Raw genomic sequence first — 19,501 nt, 5'->3', positions numbered from 1 at the left:
TACAATGTGATTTTCTGGATTTTTTTTTCTATTTTTGTCTGTCATAGTTGACGTGTACCTATGATGAAAATTACAGGCCTCTCTCATCTTTTTAAGTGGGAGAACTTGCACAATTGGTGGCTGACTAAATACTTTTTTTCCCCACTGTATCAGCTTTTCTTTTTTAATTAATGTAGATTTTTGTTAAACAATTCCACTTTGACATTATGGGGTATTGTGTATGTGTAGGCCAGTGACACAAAATCTCTATTTAATCCATTTTAAATTCAGGCTGTAACACAACAAAATGTGGGAAAAGTCCAGGGGTGTGAATACTTTCTGAAGGCACTGTACATTCTATTTAATTCTATGAGAGTCTGTTTGTTGTTGTTTTGTTGTTTAACTCCCCTAATTCTTGTGTGTCCACATTACAGACACAGGGGAGTGATTTGCCACTATGACTTCTCAGAGGACTCCACCTCCCAGGACCATGTTCTGCCCATCTGCAGGTCCAACTATGTGGAGTCATCTGGCTACAACTACAACATCGGCCTGGCTGTGCCCTATGACATCCTGTCTGGCTCTCACCCCTCCCACTGACCCCTACCACCAGCCCTTCAGAACCCTACTACTAGTACCACCAGCCCTTCAGACCCCTTCCACCAGCCCTTCAGACCCCTACCACCAGCCCTTCAGACCCCTACCACCAGCCCTTCAGACCCCTACCACCAGCCCTTCAGACCCCTACCACCAGCCCTGCATGCAGACCCCTACCACCAGCCCTTCAGACCCCTACCACCAGCCCTTCAGACCCCTATCACCAGCCCTTCAGACCCCTACCACCAGCCCTTCAGACCCCTACCACCAGCCCTTCAGACCCCTACCACCAGCCCTTCAGACCCCTACCACCAGCCCTTCAGACCCCTACCACCAGCCCTGCATGCAGACCCCTACCACCACCAGCCCTGCAGACCCCTACTACCAGCCCCGTAGACAGTATGTACAAAGCAAATCAGCTTTTATATATCCGTTAGATTTTTCAAACTGAATCTCATTTTTAATTAGTAGCTGTCCTTATTTTTTAAAAGAAGCTCATGTGTTTCCTTGTACTGTTAAGGAATTTGTTTTAATCTTGCTCTTCATGTTTTTTTTAGAGCAATGAATTCAGAATGGATGCAATCCAGTCAAACACGCGATTTTCCAGTGTTTTATATATATTTCCACACTATGAGGTTGGAATAATACTGTGAAATTTGAACATGATGATACTGCCCTTTTAGTGTAAGAGCTGTTTGAAAAGACCGCCTGACATTTCAGCCTGTTTTGGTGGCATAGAGTTTTGGACTTCCATGGTGAAATCACCATGCTGTAAATTAGTTAATAGACCATTAAGAAAGATAGTTCCAAACCTCTGCCAATAATAGCACATTTTCAGTTTTCTCTTACCACACAGACCACTCCCAGATATTCCTAGCAAAATTCTTGCTTGAGAAATTGCTCTTTGCTAAGAAGCTTTTCTCCATTGTACTGTTAAACAATCACAGTAAGGTACTTAATTTATACCCATAAATGATTTGATATTGAGATAGAAACTGCTGCATTGGACCTTTAACTAGACATTGAAGTTGATACTGACATCCTCCAAAAATGTATGGGCAACAATGGTCCTTTTACTTAATTTACTTCAGTGGAACTGCAGATGGCAATCTTATCTATATTCACAAGAAGATGGAAGCAAAACACAAGTAACTCCAACAATTTTTCATCTTATAATTTCTTTATTTTTAATTAATGACTAAAATATTTGTATAAATTAGTGCAAAGGCTATTACAGGTTCTTTGGACATAAGGAACAATATTCATCTAATGTATTAAAACATTGATTTAAGGATCAATGTTTTCAACATGAGTAATACATAAAAGTGGTTATTCTTCTTTGATTTAGAGGGTAGAAGGGTGAGACTCCACTGAAAGGGCACAGGAATAATGAAGCTTGGTGAACTAGATAATTGAGTCTTCCGTGTATTCTCAAGCCCTGTCGGAATGCACTGTGCCCCACAGAGCCAGAATAAAAGTGACCCTGGATGCCAACACTGATCCTCTCAGTGATCCACATAATGGGTCGTGTGAACCTCTAGGCATTCAAAATGGCTGTACTCTTATGTATACATAAAAAAAACAGTTACAGGGTTTAATGGCTGTGATAGGAGAAAATTGAGGATAGATCAACAACATTGCAGTTACTCCACAATGCTAACCTAATTGACAGAGTGAAAAGAAGGAAGCCTGTACAGAATCCAAATATTCCAAAACATTTATCCTGTTTGCAACAAGGCACTAAAGTAATACTGCAAAAAAATGTGGCAAAGCAATTAACTTTTTGTCCTGAATACAAAGTGTTATGTTTGGGGCAAATCCAATACGACACATTACTGAGTACCACTCTCCATATTTTCAAGCATAGTGGTGACTGCATGATGTTACGGGTATGCTTGTAATCGTTTAGGACTGGGGAGATTTTCAGGATCGAAAAGAAACGGAATGGAGCTAAGCACAGGCAAAGTCCTAGAGGAAAACCTGCTTTCCACCAGACACTGGGAGATGAATTAACCTTTCAGCAGGACAATAACCTAAAACACAAGGCCAAGTCTATACTGGAGTTGCTTGCCAAGAAGATAGTGAATGTTCCTGAGTGGCCGAGTTAACGTTTTTGAGTTAAATCTCCTTGAAAATCTATGGAAAGACCTGATATTTGACAGAGCTTGAATAATTTTGAAAAGAATAATGGGCAAATGTTGCACCATCCAGGTGTGGAAAGCTCCTACAGAGTTACCCAGAAAGACTCACAGCTGTAATCGCTGCCAAAATTGCTTTTACAAAGTATGGACTCAGGGGTGTGAATACTTAGTGTATGTAAATTTGATATTTCTGCATTTCATTTTCAATCAATGTGCAAACATTTCTAAAAACATGTTTTCACTTTGTCATTATGGGGTATTGTGTGTAGATGGGTGAGAAAAATAAATAAATGTAATCCATTTTGAATTCAGGCTGTAACACAACAAAATGTGGAATAAGTCGAGGGGTATGAATACTTTCTGAAGGCACTGTATATCACAGTGGATTATGATCTCCCATCAATCATTCAGAAGTTATAAAAGGTATTTGGCTTCATTCCAGAGGAAGCCCGGAGAGATTCATTCTGCTAAAAACAGCAGTAACAGATGTATTTTAAAGGAGACCGGGACTCATTTTCCACATCGCATGGTTGCAGTGTCCATGTTTAAAAAGCGAACGTGCATCCTCGTCTCAATATCGAAGGTTTTAAGAATCTGTGGGGAGAAAAGGTAGGGGAATATAAGACTGATATGGCAGTATTCAGTATATAAAGTATAGCAGTATGTTAAGACACAATCCATGTCTCAAGGCTTAAAAATCCTTCTTTAACCTTTCTCCTTCCCTTCATCTACACCGATTTGAAGTGGATTTAACAAGTGACATCAATAAGGGATCATATCTTTCACCTGGTTAGTCTGTCATGGAAAGAGCAGGTATTTCTAATGTTTTGTATACAACCATACCTGAAGAAAATTTTCAAAAGTGATTCCTTCATAGAATTCATCAGGTTCCTGAAAAACAAAGTAACCCAATTTAAAGGGGAAATCTACAGTTGCTACATTCATTTTTACCTAGGGTTGCAAAGGGAATATTACTGAAACTTTTCAAATGTAGCAGTAAACTACCAGAATTTAGGTAACTTTCAAGGTTTCTTTGGAATTGTATAAGATGACATCTAGGGCCTTTTATCTGGCCCTCTGTGTGGCCTTATCACATGTAAAATATATGAAATAATCAAATAAGATGATAGAAAATTGTGTCAAAGCTGTAAAACATCCTAAATATAAATAATCTTAGTGAATACCATTGGTGTTTAATATATTGTATTTTATTTTACATATATTGTATTTTTTATTGTTTGAACTGCAGATTGCCCCTTTAAGCAATAAGGCATGAGGACCTGTGGATTATCATGAATAACTGACGGCTAAGGGCTGTTCTTAGGCACGGCACCAAGCAGTACAAAGTAGAACAGTTCTTTGCACTTCAAAATAAGGTGTGGTTCACTGTAATCAATTGAGTTATCATTTTATCTTACTCATGCACTTCTTCCTTCATTAACTCTTTGGTCTTAAGGGTACGAACATTAAGGATGAAGTGATAACCCCGTTACCATTTTGCCCCTTGTGGTGCTTGCAACTTCCAGCATGGCGGCGTCTGCAATGGCCTTTGCGGTCTCCTGCCCGATTGTGCCAGCCTTAGACAGGAGCTCGTCTACCGCCTAGATGAGGGAAAGAGCACACCGGTCCATTCAACGTCAATGATAAACAGACCTTCACAAAACGTATCAGGATAGGTGTGCTGACATAGGATCAGTTTTGCCTTTTTGATCATAAAGAATAATATTACATGGACGGGGGGGGGGGACCTGATTTTAGTTCAGCACTCCTGCCCTGAGACACTTTGTGAATACAGGCCCTGGGCCTGGAGGGTTATGGTGAGGAGAGAGTAGTAAAGGGAGTACCCGTCTGTACTCCTCCAGAGTGATGGTGCCGTCGCTGTCTGTGTCATGCATGTTGAACAGAACTGAAGAGACACAATTAAGACGAACAAGCAAATTAGTATGTTTTTACCAACTATTGTATCCCCAAAGATGCTCTCTACTATCGTTTCTATTCTATTTCATCCATCATTGAATGGGAAGGGTGTCCATGGGCAGGATATGGCCCTAATGGCTCATTCCACATCATCAGGATGGATGAGGAAGGAATGATTATGAGAATGTTTGGCTTTCTGAGATGCAGCCATGATAAGTAGGAGCAAGACAGACTGGCTGGTGTACTCCAGACCCAATCTAGACTCTACACTAGAGTATGATTAGTGAACTGAAACTATGTTATGATTCTATCTAGAATAGCCCTTTATATAAAACATGTTGCCTGCATGACTCAGTCACGACCACATTAGCCCACTGAGCTAAAGCCTAGGCATTAGCTCTGGGCACAAACACAGGTCTCAGCAAGGTTACTCTACTCATCACCAAACCATACAGCGTAGTTTCTCCCGCCTCAGTTTCTCCCTCTCCTCCTCTGTGATGTGCATGGCTGCCGGGCGAAAGTGAGACATGACCATGAGGAACTCCTCAAAGCCAATCACCTTGACCGTACCCGTCTCATTCTGATGGAGGTTTCTAAATCAAGTAAACATGGAGAGGCATTAGCCTGGTTAAACCAGACTAACCGGCAAGGTTACCAAGGCTAGAGGCATAGAGTTACATGTATATGTGAATTCACTGAGATTGCTCTGCGTTGAACATGCTTCAAAACGAAGGCCTTTACTGCGTCACTGATTACCTCATGAACAAAACTGACCTTTATGTGTAATAACATTGTTTTAACAGTTAATGACAGTAAATACAGTATGTATTAAACGAGAGATTTCAATGTTGCACTTTGGTTATATAATCACCTTTTATCAAAGAAGGCATTAATAATTTGAGCCCGGAGTGGATTGTTATCTAGAGCAGGGATGCTCGCCAAGTCCTGTCGACTGCAAAAGAAAACATGACATGAAAATATGTTAGTAACAACTATATTATCATGTGAGATGTTTACCGCCTTTTGCTAAAGGCCAAGGTTACTGTCAACAAATATTATATTAAGGTTACTGTCAACAAGTATCAATTAAATTGGTACAGCCCTCTCACTAACGGGTAGCACAGATGTAGCCTCTTACGAGGCACGCCTCAAAATATGTTAATGAGCCAGAAACAACAATACCATATTAGAAATACTTGTTTAATTTCAAATTTCTCCATTATAGGCTTCTTATCGTAATGAACGATATCAGCAAAATGTCCAGGATAAGTGGTGTGTGCAAGTAGGTTGGCTGCTAGGTAATGTGTTTACATATTACAGCATATCAATGAATGCCAATTTGGAAGCCTGTGTTAAGGCCTCCTGAAGTGTAAGTGATAGAAAATACCAAATGCTGCACTTAACAAAGGCCTCCAAACTGTGACTACAGGGCAAAACAGACCAAAGGACAAGGCAAATACTCAACCATTAGCTTCCACTCCAATCTGTCCCCTATACACATTTAATTGATGGGGTACTACTACCACTTCTAAATTACATTGGTACAGCACAAATGTAGGCTCTTACAAGGCATGCCTCAAAAATATGTTAATGAGCCAGAAACCGCAATACCATGCACCAACTAGTGGTCAAAAGGATTTTGGCACTCCAAAAATATAGTATGGTACTGTATTCTGTGGGGTGGAATTACAAGCCATTCAAAATACAACAAAACCTTTTCTCTCTTACTTTAGAGGATGTGCTTTGATTTTGTCCGACCTTGTACTCTTTGTGTGGCATTCTATTTTGTACATTCACAAATACAGTAAGTGAACCGCTACTGTATTTTACGTAGAATATTTGATGGTTAATTCCAAAATACATAAAATATGACGGTAATGTCCAAAATATATAAAATATTTCCTGAATGGTTTTACAGTATATGAATAGATTAGATGGGTGACAGCCAATGATGTACTGTATATCTATGATGTAGGTGACACTACCTTAGTGTCTCCTGATTCTTGTTCAGCTGTCTGAATCTCTTGTTGAGGTTGCCAATCTGCTCCAGGGAAACTGAAAGGAAACAATCACAGTAGTTTGGAGGGGTAAATTAGCATTAGCAATTGAAGACTTATCAAAGTCATAACTTGAAGGTATTCCATTTCTACATACCCCAACCTTCTAGACTAGCTGGATCTCTTTTGCAAATCATTTCTTTTTTATTTAGCCTTTCCCTCTGGTATGTATTGGTTTTGAAGTGTAAAACATGTAAATGATCTGTAGCAATTACTTTGGATTCAGGTACAAAAGGGTACATAACAGATAAACCTCTTCAGAAATGGGCAGAATTGTGACAACAATAGGCCTACGACACAATCATCATAATGATAAAAAGCACTATCGGCCTAATAGAAAAACAAACATACTCTAGTGAGATTATATTTGCTTTCAAAGGGAACTTAGAATTATTGACTTCTTTGTGGGCTAATGTCCAAATAAAGGATCACAGGGGGTTCTATTTCCACATCAACATTTGAATGTTATGGTTGCAAGATACAGTTAAAGAACCACAGTTTGTGATATTTTACTTTGCATACAATAGTGCTTACTTTGACTTCTCCTCAAAGGAGGAACGTGCTTTGTCCTCACTGTGCTTGTTGAAAGCACATAAGGGCAATTTCATGGTAACAGAATGACGGTGAGACTCCAATGTTTCACTTTAAAAGTATGCCAGACAAAAACCATTGATTGAAAAGTTAAACAAACCAAACAAACTATGCACAAGGACTACTTTTATCAATTTCTACTGAAATGTTTACAAAAACATATTTACTCGAATGACAGTGCAGATGCAAAGTTTGAAAACATAATTAAGGTAAAATCTCCCTCAGTTTTTTATGTGACCACTTTTTCCAAATATTCGGTCAAATATCTACTCCGAATTAAGATTCAAAGATGTCTGCAGAATGAATGGGGTGTCAGCTATGATGACACCTTGAGTTTGAAAAAATATATTTTGGCTATGACATCACGGGTCCCTCATCTGTACTATACAGAACTGCATAATTATGAATGTCATTCTCTTTATGGTGATGTAGCCTGAATAGGTACACAAAGGTAGAAAAATGTAATATCCTCTTTTGCATGTTTGGGTGTTAAACTACACACTGGCTATATCTGTATACCTGATGCAGGACCCACTGGTTGATGCTTATTTATAAAACCCTCTTAGGCCTCACTCCCCCCTATCTGAGATACCTACTGCAACCCTCATCCTCCACATACAACACCCGTTCTGCCAGTCACATTCTGTTAAAGGTCCCCAAAGCGCACACGTTCCTGGGTTGCTACTCTTTTCAGTTCGCTGCAGTTAGCGACTGGAACGAGCTGCAAAAACACTGAAACTGGACAGTTTTCTCTCCATCTCTTCATTCAAAGACTCAAGCATGGACACTCTTACTGACACTTGTGGCTGCTTCGCGTGATGTATTGTTGTCTTTACCTTCTGGACCTTTGTGCTGTTGTCTGTGCCCAATAATGTTTGTACCATGTTTTGTGCTGCTACCTTGTTGTGCTTCTGCCATGTTGTGTTGCTGCCATGCTGTGTTGTTGTCTTGGGTCTCTCTTTATGTAGTGTTGTGGTGTCTCTCTTGTTGTGATGTGTGTTTTGTCCTACATTTTAATTTTTAATCCCAGCCCCCGTCCCCGCAGGAGGCCTTTTGCCTTTTGGTAGGCCGTCATTGTAAATAAGAATTTGTTCTTAACTGACTTGCCTAGTTAAATAAAGGTTAAATAAAACAATATGATTCTAAGGAGCTCTCTTTCCAAACAAGACCAAATTTAGTTGGTCCGCACCGGATCAAATCTGGACCAATCATAAATGTCTATGTTTCACAAGTTTGGACATCACAGTAGTGTACAGTACAGCCCAGAGTAGAGTTCAGTACAGTACATCACAGTAAATTAGAGTGTAGTTCAGTACAGTAGAGTGGAGTACATTTTCAGTAGCGGTGCGTGGGTAAAATCACTGGGCAAGCCAAGACAGAAGAAAAGGCATATTACAACCTACAGTGAGGGGAAAAAAGTATTTGATCCCCTGCTGATTTTGTACGTTTGCCCACTGACAAACAAATGATCAGTCTATAATTTTAATGGTAGGTTTATTTGAACAGTGGGAGACAGAATAACAACAAAACAATCCAGAAAAACACATGTCAAAAATGTTATAAATTGATTTGCATTTTAATGAGGGAAATAAGTATTTGACCCCCTCTCAATCAGAAAGATTTCTGGCTCCCAGGTGTCTTTTATACAGGTAACGAGCTGAGATTAGGAGAACACTCTTAAAGGGAGTGCTTCTAATCTCAGCTTGTTACCTGTATAAAGGACACCTGTCCACAGAAGCAATCAATCAATCAGATTCCAAACTCTCCACCATGGCCAAGACCAAAGAGCTCTCCAAGGATGTCAGGGACAAGATTGTAGACCTACACAAGGCTGGAATGGGCTACAAGACCATCGCCAAGCAGCTTGGTGAGAAGGTGACAACAGTTGGTGCGATTATTCGCAAATGGAAGAAACACAAAAGAACTGTCAATCTCCCTCGGCCTGGGGCTCCATGCAAGATCTCACCTCGTGGAGTTGCAATGATCATGAGAACGGTGAGGAATCAGCCCAGAACTACACGGGAGGATCTTGTCAATGATCTCAAGGCAGCTGGGACCATAGTCACCAAGAAAACAATTGGTAACACACTACGCCGTGAAGGACTGAAATCCTGCAGCGCCCGCAAGGTCCCCCTGCTCAAGAAAGCACATATACAGTGGGGAGAACAAGTATTTGATACACTGCCAATTTTGCAGGTTTTCCTACTTACAAAGCATGTAGAGGTCCAGAAAATCACATTGTATGATTTTTAAGTAATTAATTTGCATTTTATTGCATGACATAAGTATTTGATGACCTACCAACCAGTAAGAATTCCGGCTCTCACAGACCTGTTAGTTTTTTTTTAAGAAGCCCTCCTGTTCTCCACTCATTACCTGTATTAACTGCACCTGTTTGAACTCGTTTACTGTATAAAAGACACCTGTCCACACATTCAATCAAACAGGCTCCAACCTCTCCACAATGGCCAAGACCAGAGAGCTGTGTAAGGACATCAGGGATACAATTGTAGACCTGCACAAGGCTGGGATGGGCTACAGGACAATAGGCAAGCAGCTTGGTGAGAAGGCAACAACTTTTGGCGCAATTATTAGAAAATGGAAGAAGTTCAAGATGACGGTCAATCACCCTCGGTCTAGGGCTCCGTGCAAGATCTCACCTCGTGGGGCATCAATGATCATGAGGAAGGTGAGGGATCAGCCCAGAACTAGACGGCAGGACCTGGTCAATGACCTGAAGAGAGCTGGGACCACAGTCTCAAAGAAAACCATTAGTAACACACTACGCCGTCATGGATTAAAATCCTGCAGCGCACGCAAGGTCCCCCTGCTCAAGCCAGTGCATGTCCAGGCCCGTCTGAAGTTTGCCAATGACCATCTGGATGATCTAGAGGAGGAATGGGAGAAGGTCATGTGGTCTGATGAGACAAAAATATAGATTTTTGGTCTAAACTCCACTCGCGGTGTTTGGAGGAAGAAGAAGGATGAGTACAACCCCAAGAACACCATCCCAACCGTGAAGCATGGAGGTGGAAACATCATTCTTTGGGGATGCTTTTCTGCAAAGGGGACAGGACGACTGCACCGTATTGAGTGGAGGATGGATGGGGCCATGTATCGCGAGATCTTGGCCAACAACCTCCTTCCCTCAGTAAGAGCATTGAAGATGGGTCGTGGCTGGGTCTTCCAGCATGACAACGACCCGAAACACACAGCCAGGGCTACTAAGGAGTGGCTCCGTAAGAAGCATCTCAAGGTCCTGGAGTGGCCTAGCCAGTGTCCAGACCTGAACCCAATAGAAAATCTTTGGAGGGAGCTGAAAGTCTGAATTGCCCAGCGACAGCCCCGAAACCTGAAGGATCTGGAGAAGGTCTGTATGGAGGAGTGGGCCAAAATCCCTGCTGCAGTGTGTGCAAACCTGGTCAAGACCTACAGGAAACGTATGATCTCTGAAATTGCAAACAAAGGTTTCTGTACCAAATATTAAGTTCTGCTTTTCTGATGTATCAAATACTTATGTCATGCAATAAAATGCAAATTAATTACTTAAAATCATACAATGTGATTTTCTGGATCTTTGTTTTAGATTCCGCCTCTCACAGTTGAAGTGTACCTATGATACAAATTACAGACCTCTACATGCTTTGTAAGTAGGAAAACCTGCAAAATCGGCAGTGTATCAAATACTTGTTCTCCCCACTGTACGTGCCCGTCTGAAGTTTGCCAATGAACATCTGAATGATTCAGAGGAGAACTGGGTGAAAATGGAGCTCTTTGGCATCAACTCAACTCGCCGTGTTTGGAGGAGGAGGAATGCTGCCTATGACCCCAAGAACACCATCCCTACCGTCAAACATGGAGGTGGAAACATTATGCTTTGGGGGTGTTTTTCTGCTAAGGGTACAGGACAACTTCAGCGCATCAAAGGGACGATGGACGGGGCCATGTACCGGCAAATCTTGGGTGAGAACCTCCTTCCCTCAGCCAGGGCATTGAAAATGGGTCGTGGATTGGTATTCAAGCATGACAATGACCCAAAACACACGGCCAAGGCAACAAAGGAGTGGCTCAAGAAGAAGCACATTAAGGTCCTGGAGTGGCCTAGCCAGTCACCAGACCTTAATCCCATAGAAAATCTGTGGAGGAAGCTGAAGGTTTGAGTTGCCAAACGTCAGGCTCAAAACCTTAATGACTTGGAGAAGATCTGCAAAGTGGAGTGGGACAAAATCCCTCCTGAGATGTGTGCAAACCTGGTGGCCAACTACAAGAAACGTCTGACCTCTGTGATTGCCAACAAGGGTTTTGCCACCAAGTACTAAGTCATGTTTTGCAGAGGGGTCAAATACTTATTTCCCTCATTAAAATGCAAATCAATTCATAACATTTTTGACATGCGTTTTTCTGGATTTTTTTGTTGTTATTCTGTCTCTCACTGTTCAAATAAACCTACCATTAAAATTATAGACTGATCATTTGTTTTTCAGTGGGCAAACGTACAAAATCAGCAGGGGATCAAATAATTTTTTCCCTCACTGTATGTGTTGTAATACATAACAGAGAGTTAATGCAAGTCGCAAAGAAAACAGTTGCTGCCTCCACTATTCAAGCACCATTTAAACTTCAAAATGTCAACATCGTAAACTAAAATACACCAAAAACTATTTTGTCGAATCAACATAAACTAAATATGATGTAGCTGTCCATGGTTCTGATTTCTCTCTATATCTGTGTGTGTGAGTGAGTGAGTGAGTGAGTGAGTGAGTGAGTGAGTGAGTGAGTGAGTGAGTGAGTGAGTGAGTGAGAGGGAGTGTATATCTGTGTGTGTGTGCGTTCGTGCATGTAGAAAAAACATGTTGACTCACCCTACTTGTATAGAAATGTCAATGCCATCATGTTCATGTTAATGAAACGGTCATACAATACACGCTTTTATTTTTTGTTGTCCTAGGCTACCTGGCTAAAATGCTTGCTTGCTAGCCTAACTTCCTTTCATGTGCAACGTTAGTTAACATTAGCCTTCTACATCTAGCTACATATTGAACTTCCATCCTTTCAGGCCAGGGGCGCAATGTATGAATTTATGGTTGAATCGCCATTATAATCATTGGCCAGTATGGAGAATTAAGTAAAACCACAAGTCCAAATCCCTATCACCATCCATGGCTAATTTAGGAAAGGGCAGATTTTAGCTAGCTAGCTAGCCACCTGAGGACAACAATACAACGAGATGCAACAATTCAAGTTGTTTCTGTCAACGATGTATTGCTCTCGATGCAATGTGATTGGAGTGAAACCAAATCCAAACTGGCTTCCCTTGACACTTTTATTTGGTGTGACAGGTCCATTAACAGTTTTTTTTAAGTCAATGGAGGCCAAATGCTCGCTGGCTTCCTTTACATTCAATGCTACAGGCGGCAACAATGCCCTACTCTTTTTGACCAGACAGCATCAGATAGATGGACTACACATACACAGACAGAGGGGCGCTGTTTCGCTCGCTCGGATGCTTTCTCTGGTGAGATAGATTCAGCCTCTTGGGAATTGAAGGAAAATTATGAAACACAGAGAGACGAAAGATAAATTATTTTTGAGCGACTTACATTAGAGCATTCATTTTAAGATACAGTGAGGGAAAAAAGTATTTGATCCCCTGCTGATTTTGTACGTTTGCCCACTGACAAAGACACGATCATTCTATAATTTTATAATTTTATAATTCCAGCTTGACAATGACCCAAAACACACGACCAAGGCAACAAAGGTGTGGCTCGGGAAGAAGCACATTAAGGTCCTGGAGTGGCCTAGCCAGTATCCAAACCTTAATCCCATAGAAAATCTGTGGAGGGAACTGAAGGTTCGAGTTGCCAAACATCAGCATCGAAACCTTAATGACTTGGAGAAGATCTGCAAAGAGGAGTGGAACAAAATCCCTCCTGAGATGTGTGCAAACCTGGTGGCCAACTACAAGAAACGTCTGAGCTTTTTGATTGCCAACAAGGGTTTTGCAACCAAGTACTAAGTACTATTTCCCTCATTAAAATGCAAATCAATTCATAACATTTTTGACATGCGTTTTTCTTGATCTTTTTGTTGTTATTCTGTCTCTCACTGTTCAAATAAACGTACCATTAAAATTATAGACTGATCATGTCTTTGTCAGTGGGCAAACGTACAAAATCAGCAAGGGATAAAATACTTTTCCCCCTCACTGTATGCCTTATTAAATAAAAAATATATAGACTCTTAGCTTTAATTTGACACCAAATTTGATGTGCTCCTAGGAACTTCAGATGTTAGTGTTCATGGGGCTTTTTACATGGAGATGCCCTTTACAAAAATGTATGTTTGCAGTAGCAACAACTACTGAAGGTGAATGCTTCAGCAAGCACACAGAACAATGCCCCGCTCTAGACTCTTGCACGGGCAGGTTTATAGACTTACAGTACCAGTCAAAGGTTTGGACACACCTACTCATTCAAGGGTTTTCTTTATTTTTACTATTTTTTACATTGTAGAATAATAGCAAAGACATCAAAACTATGAAATAACACATATGGAATCATGTAGTAAACAAAAAAGTGTTAAACAAATCAAAGTATATTTTATATTTGAGAATCTTCGAATAGCCACCCTTTGCCTTGATGACAGCTTTGCACACTCTTGGCATTCTCTCAACCAGCTTCACCTGGAATGCTTTTCCAACAGTCTTGTAGGAGTTCCCACATATTCTGAGCACTTATTTGTAGCTTTTCCTTCACTCTGCGGTTCGACTCATCCCAAACCATCTCAATTGGGTTGAGGTCGGGGGATTGTGGAGGCCAGGTCATCTGATGCAGCACTCCATCACTCTCCTTCTTGGTAAAATAGCCCTTACACAGCCTGGAGGTGTGTTGGGTCATTGTCCTGTTGAAAAACAAATGAAAGTCCCACTAAGCCCAAACCAGATGGGATGGCGTATCGCTGCAAAATGCTGTGGTAGCCATGCTGGTTAAGTGTGCCTTGAATTCTAAATAAATCACAGACAGTCACCAGCAAAGAACCCCCACACCATAACACCTCCATCTCCATGCTTTACGGTGGGAACTACACATGCGGAGATCTTCCATTCACCCACACTGCATCTCACAAAGACACGGCGGTTGGAACCCAAAATCTCAAATTTGGACTCCAGACCAAAGGACATATTTCCACCGGTCAAATGTCCATTGCTCGTTTTCTTGGCCCAAGCAGGTCTCTTCTTATTGGTGTCCTTTAGTAGTGGTTTCTTTGCAGCAATTCGACCATGAAGGCCTGATTCACACGTCCCCTCTGAACAGTTGATGTTGAGATGTGTCTGTTACTTGAACTCTGTGAAGCATTTATTTGGGCTGCAAATTCTGGTAACTCTAATGAACTTATCCTCTGCAGCAGAGGTAACTCTGGGTCTTCTATTCCTGTGGCGGTCCTCATGAGAGCCAGTTTCATCATAGCGCTTGATGGTTTTTGTGACTGCACTTTAAGAAACTTTCAAAGTTCTTGAAATTTTCCGTATTGACTGACCTTCATGTCTTAAAGTAATGATGGACTGTCATTTCTCTTTGCTTATTTGAGCTGTTCTTGCCATAATATGGAATTGGTATTTTACCAAGTAGGGCTATCTTCTGTACACCCCCCCCCCCCCCCCCCCACCTTGTCATAACACAACTGATTGGCTCAAACGCATTAAGAAGGAAATAAATTCCACAGATTAACTTTTAAGGCACACCTGTTAATTGAAATGCATTCCAGGTGACTACCTCATGAAGCTGGTTGAGAGAATGCCAATAGTGTGCAAAGCTGTCATCAAATCAAAGGGTGGCTATTTGAAGAATCTCAAATATAAAATATATTTTGATTTGTTTAACACTTTTTTGGTTACTACATGATTCCATATGTGTTATTTCATAGTTTTGATGTCTTCACTATTATTCTACAATGTAGAAAATAGTAAAAAATAAAGAAAAACCCTTGAATGAGTAGATGTGTCCAAACTTTTGACTTGTACTGTATGTGGGTGGTGTGTGCATGCAGCAATACAGCAATATTGCATATTGCGTTCCAGACTCCTCTGTTTTCCCTCTCAACACTCTGAGTTGCAAATGTATTCAGCCAACATTGACTTTGCACTGCAAGCTCATGGCTCAACTCTTAATCCATGTTTGTGAACAGAGGTATCAGTGCAATTGTTGCAACAATGTAATCACAGGAAGGATAACAGTGTAATTAGTCATGTTTTCAAGCAGATAATGGAAATCCTTGAATTGCTAAATCCTCAAGCCTCTCAGGCATGGGGCTTGTCTGTGGAATGACTTAAGCAAAGGACATGTTGCTACAGTAGTATCAGTATTCATCAGACAAGGCCTAGACCTATAGGTATTTATGAGACATTACATGAGTGTATCGACCAGGTAGCACAGTGAAACAGGGTCAGTTGTTGCAGAAATTGACCCACTATGCTGTTTACTTTCTGCATCTACAACCTCAAACAGTCACACTCCAAACTCCACTATGACCAAGACCAAAGAGCTGTCAAAGGACACCAGAAACAAAATTGTAGACCTGCACCAGGCTGGGAAGACTGAATCTGCAATAGGTAAGCAGCTTGGTTTGAAGAAATCAACTGTGGGAGCAATTATTAGGAAATGGAAGACATACAAGACCACTGATAATCTCCCTCGATCTGGGGCTCCACGCAAGATCTCACCCCGTGGGGTCAAAATGATCACAAGATCCCAGAACCACACGGGGGGACCTAGTGATGACCTGCAGAGAGCTGGGACCAAAGTAACAAAGCCTACCATCAGTAACACACTACGCCGCCAGGGACTCAAATCCTGCAGTGCCAGACGTGTCCCCCTGCTTAAGCCAGTACATGTCCAGGCCCGTCTGAAGTTTGCTAGAGTGCATTTGGATGATCCAGAAGAGGATTGGGAGAATGTCATATGGTCAGATGAAACCAAAAAGTTGCATCCAAAGAACACCATACCTACTGTGAACCATGGGGGTGGAAACATCATGCTTTGGGGCTGTTTTTCTGATCCGTGTAAAGGAAAGAATGAATGGGGCCATGTATCGTCAGATTTTGAGTGAAAACCTCCTTCCATCAGCAAGGGCATTGGAGATGAAACGTTGCTGGGTCTTTTAGTATGACAATGATCCCAAACACACCGCCCGGGCAACGAAGGAGTGGCTTCGTAAGAAGCATTTCAAGGTCCTGGAGTGGCCTAGCCAGTCTCCAGATCTCAACCCCATAGAAAATCTTTGGAGGGAGTTGAAAGTCTGTGTTGCCCAGCGACAGCCCCAAAACATCACTGCTCTAGAGGAGATCTGCATGAAGGAATGGGCCAAAATACCAGCAACAGTGTGTGAAAACCTTGTGAAGACTTACAGAAAACGTTTGACCTATGTCATTGCCAACAAAGGGTATATAACAAAGTATTGAGAAACTTTTGTTATTGACCAAATACTTATTTTCCACCATAATTTGTAAATATATTCATTACAAATCCTACAATGTGATTTTCTGGATTTATTTTTCTCATTTTGTCTGTCATAGTTGATGTGTACCTATGATGAAAATTACAGGCCTCTCTCATCTTTTTAAGTGGGAGAACATGCACAATTGGTGGCTGACTAAATACTTTTTTCCCCCACTGTAAGACATATCTATGTACCGGAAATTGGCCGTTGTTAACAACGCCATTCTAGTCACATATCACATATTGAGCAGCAACCGTCCCGGTATAGGGACACCGATCCCGTAGAGGTAATTTACATTTTGAAATTTTAAACTTGATTTTCCCTTACGAAAAATGTATTAACCACTACAGAAATGTCCATTAATTATAATCCACATAATAATTCACATTTCCTGTTGCTGCAGGATTATTTTCCTGCCGTAGCAAACTGGCTCAAATTAAGATCCTACATCTGTAGTATACCCTTCTGGTCTTCATCTACTGCTTTGGCTAATGAACTGAAGCGATTTCTTTGCTTGATGGTAATGGCTTTCTTTATCTCAGGCAATGTGAGCTTGTTGATGTTGAATATTTTCCGCCCTTGTTTTACAGCATGTGTGGCTCGCAGCTTCGACCAGGTAGTGATCGCTGTTGACATCTGCCTCATGGTGGACCTTGACATCCTATAGAGACCTTCGGCAAGTCTTGTTGACAATGATGTGGTCGATTTGGTTGACAGTGTGACCATCTAGGGATCTTCATGTTAATTTATGGATGTCTTTGTGAGGGAAGAGTTTGCCACCAATCACACAGCTGTTATTGAGGCAGAAGTTGGCAAGCCTTTCACCTTTGTTATTGACGGTCCCACAGCCGTGTTGCCCCATGGCCTGCTCATAGTCGGTGTTATCGGCTCCAACCTTCGCATTCATTTCTCCAGTTATCAGGAACACATTGTATTGGGGGACATTGGATACTGCTTGCAGTAGCTGCTCATACCAGTCATCCTTGTCCTCTGCCTCGTTGGTGGGGGCATAGCACTGCAGGATGGTGAGCTTGCAGTGCTTGGAGTTGAATATTGCTCACTGATGGGTTCCCATTCCAAGAGAGATTTGGCAGTTGTTTTGCTAACAATGAGAGCTAAACCACTGGAGTGGGCATCGTCCTTTCCTGAGAAGAGAATTGTTGAGCCATCACTTGTCTCCTTGCGTCCTTAACCAGTCCATCTGCTTTCGCTTACACACAGGATGTCCACATTGTACCTGTCTATCTCTCTGATAACTTTAGCTGTTTTTGAAGCTTCAAACATGGTGCAGACGTTCCATACTCCAAGACAGACTGTAGTTTTGGGCCCTAGAAAACTCCTCATCGAGCTCCTGATTTCCAGGGTATGGCTTTCATCTGAAGCCGTCATAGTGCCTTCAGATTGGCAAGAGTTTCCTGAATTTTGGAAGTTGTTGCAGGTTCTGTAACATGGTGTATTTTACTGGGTGGGGTTGTTAGCCCCACGCCCAACCCCCAACCTGGAGGGCCAGGTGCTGTGTTTTGTCTGGCCTCTCACCTGGAACCTGCCCAGCATGGTTAAACCTTCCTGGGGCCGAAACCACACCTGTATAGCTTTCAGGATCACTGAAACACACAAGGTTCCCCACAAACGGCAAGGAAACAGCACTCAGGGAAGACATGGTTATAAACGTCACTTCAAATACCTGCATACCATTCAGCTGCATAATGCAAGACAAGTTTCTTCACCATTATCTTACTTTAGGAGTTCTCACACTGCATAACTAACATGCTGTATTAAGTTACACGGTTATTACACTCTAAACATAATTTTATGTTTAACATTGGAAATCAAGAGTATTGTTTTATGTCTTGATTGATGTCTCTCACCCTTCTACTCTGAGGGAGGAGAAAGCACAGTTCTCCCATTTATAACAGAAGCCAGCTGATGAAAATGAACAGATCAATGTTCCAAGCACAACAAATGTTGCTGCAACAGACCAAATCTGTGAGCAACATTATCCCATCATAAGATAGTAAATAACCCACTTTTTAAAAACGTTTGTTTTGACCCTTGTCACTTCCAAAAGTAGTGTGATATTTGTTTGACTGTCAATGTATTTGAGTTACATAATTGACAGTGTAATATTGCACTGTAAATCATCACAAATGACACTTTTCTTCTTCTCACTATCAGTAGAGTAGGCTGTATACTCAAATCATAGGTTATTCACGTTACATGGTACCATATTGGCAAGTAGCATAACATTCTATTCAACTGGTTAAATAAACAGTTGTCCCTCTGTCCTTAAAAAGCTTTTTGGAAGGAGTAGCCTACCGCCCTCAGATTTTCAATGGAATGACAGAAGAACAATCCAACTACTGTCTATTCATGTGAAAACAGTTGGAATACAGTCTTATTCTCTGCTCTTAAAAAAACTCGCTACAAAGTAATGGACTAAGCAATTCATAATTCCAGTTTGAACTATGAAATTATGAGGCATTTATGCTATTTGTCTCTTCATCTAAGGATAGGCTATTTATTTTCCTGCCACAAGATCAATTTAGTTTTTTTGTGTGCATTTGATAATAATCAAATAGAAACTGTGTAATAACACTCCTAGTTTGAGCATATTACAGCCCAGGCTACTTACATCCAGTTCGATCAGCCAGATCTTGGAACTCATGTTCAGTGCGCACAGACTGCGAGGCTCCCATAGCGGTTATTCCCAAAAGAGTGACA

The 19,501-nt window shown here is 41.3% G+C and overlaps 2 protein-coding genes across 2 annotated transcripts in view; one reads left to right on the top strand and one right to left on the bottom strand.

Annotated features, from left to right (window-relative positions):
• Positions 1-3,024, top strand: part of fbxw8 (F-box and WD repeat domain containing 8) — a 28,088-nt gene extending 25,064 nt beyond the window's left edge. Inside the window, exon 11 of the mRNA XM_084177324.1 lies at positions 414-3,024. Coding sequence (XP_084033450.1) covers positions 414-579 — 166 coding nt within the window. The 3' untranslated portion in view covers positions 580-3,024. The remainder of the gene's footprint in view (positions 1-413) is intronic.
• A 43-nt stretch (positions 3,025-3,067) lies between these two features.
• Positions 3,068-19,476, bottom strand: LOC311141842 (calcineurin B homologous protein 3-like; the record flags this gene model as incomplete). The annotated part of the gene is made up of 8 exons (XM_084177336.1): positions 3,068-3,311; positions 3,561-3,608; positions 4,211-4,318; positions 4,562-4,623; positions 5,088-5,227; positions 5,506-5,586; positions 6,620-6,689; positions 19,413-19,476. 8 exons carry the CDS (start codon positions 19,474-19,476, stop codon positions 3,228-3,230), a joined length of 657 nt encoding a protein of 218 aa, XP_084033462.1. The 3' UTR covers positions 3,068-3,227.
• Between the last annotated feature and the right edge of the window lie 25 nt (positions 19,477-19,501).

Source organism: Coregonus lavaretus (genome assembly GCF_964263955.1).
Source record: "Coregonus lavaretus genome assembly, chromosome: 14".
Taxonomy (NCBI): domain Eukaryota; kingdom Metazoa; phylum Chordata; class Actinopteri; order Salmoniformes; family Salmonidae; genus Coregonus; species Coregonus lavaretus.
This window is presented reverse-complemented; position numbering and strand designations above follow the sequence as displayed.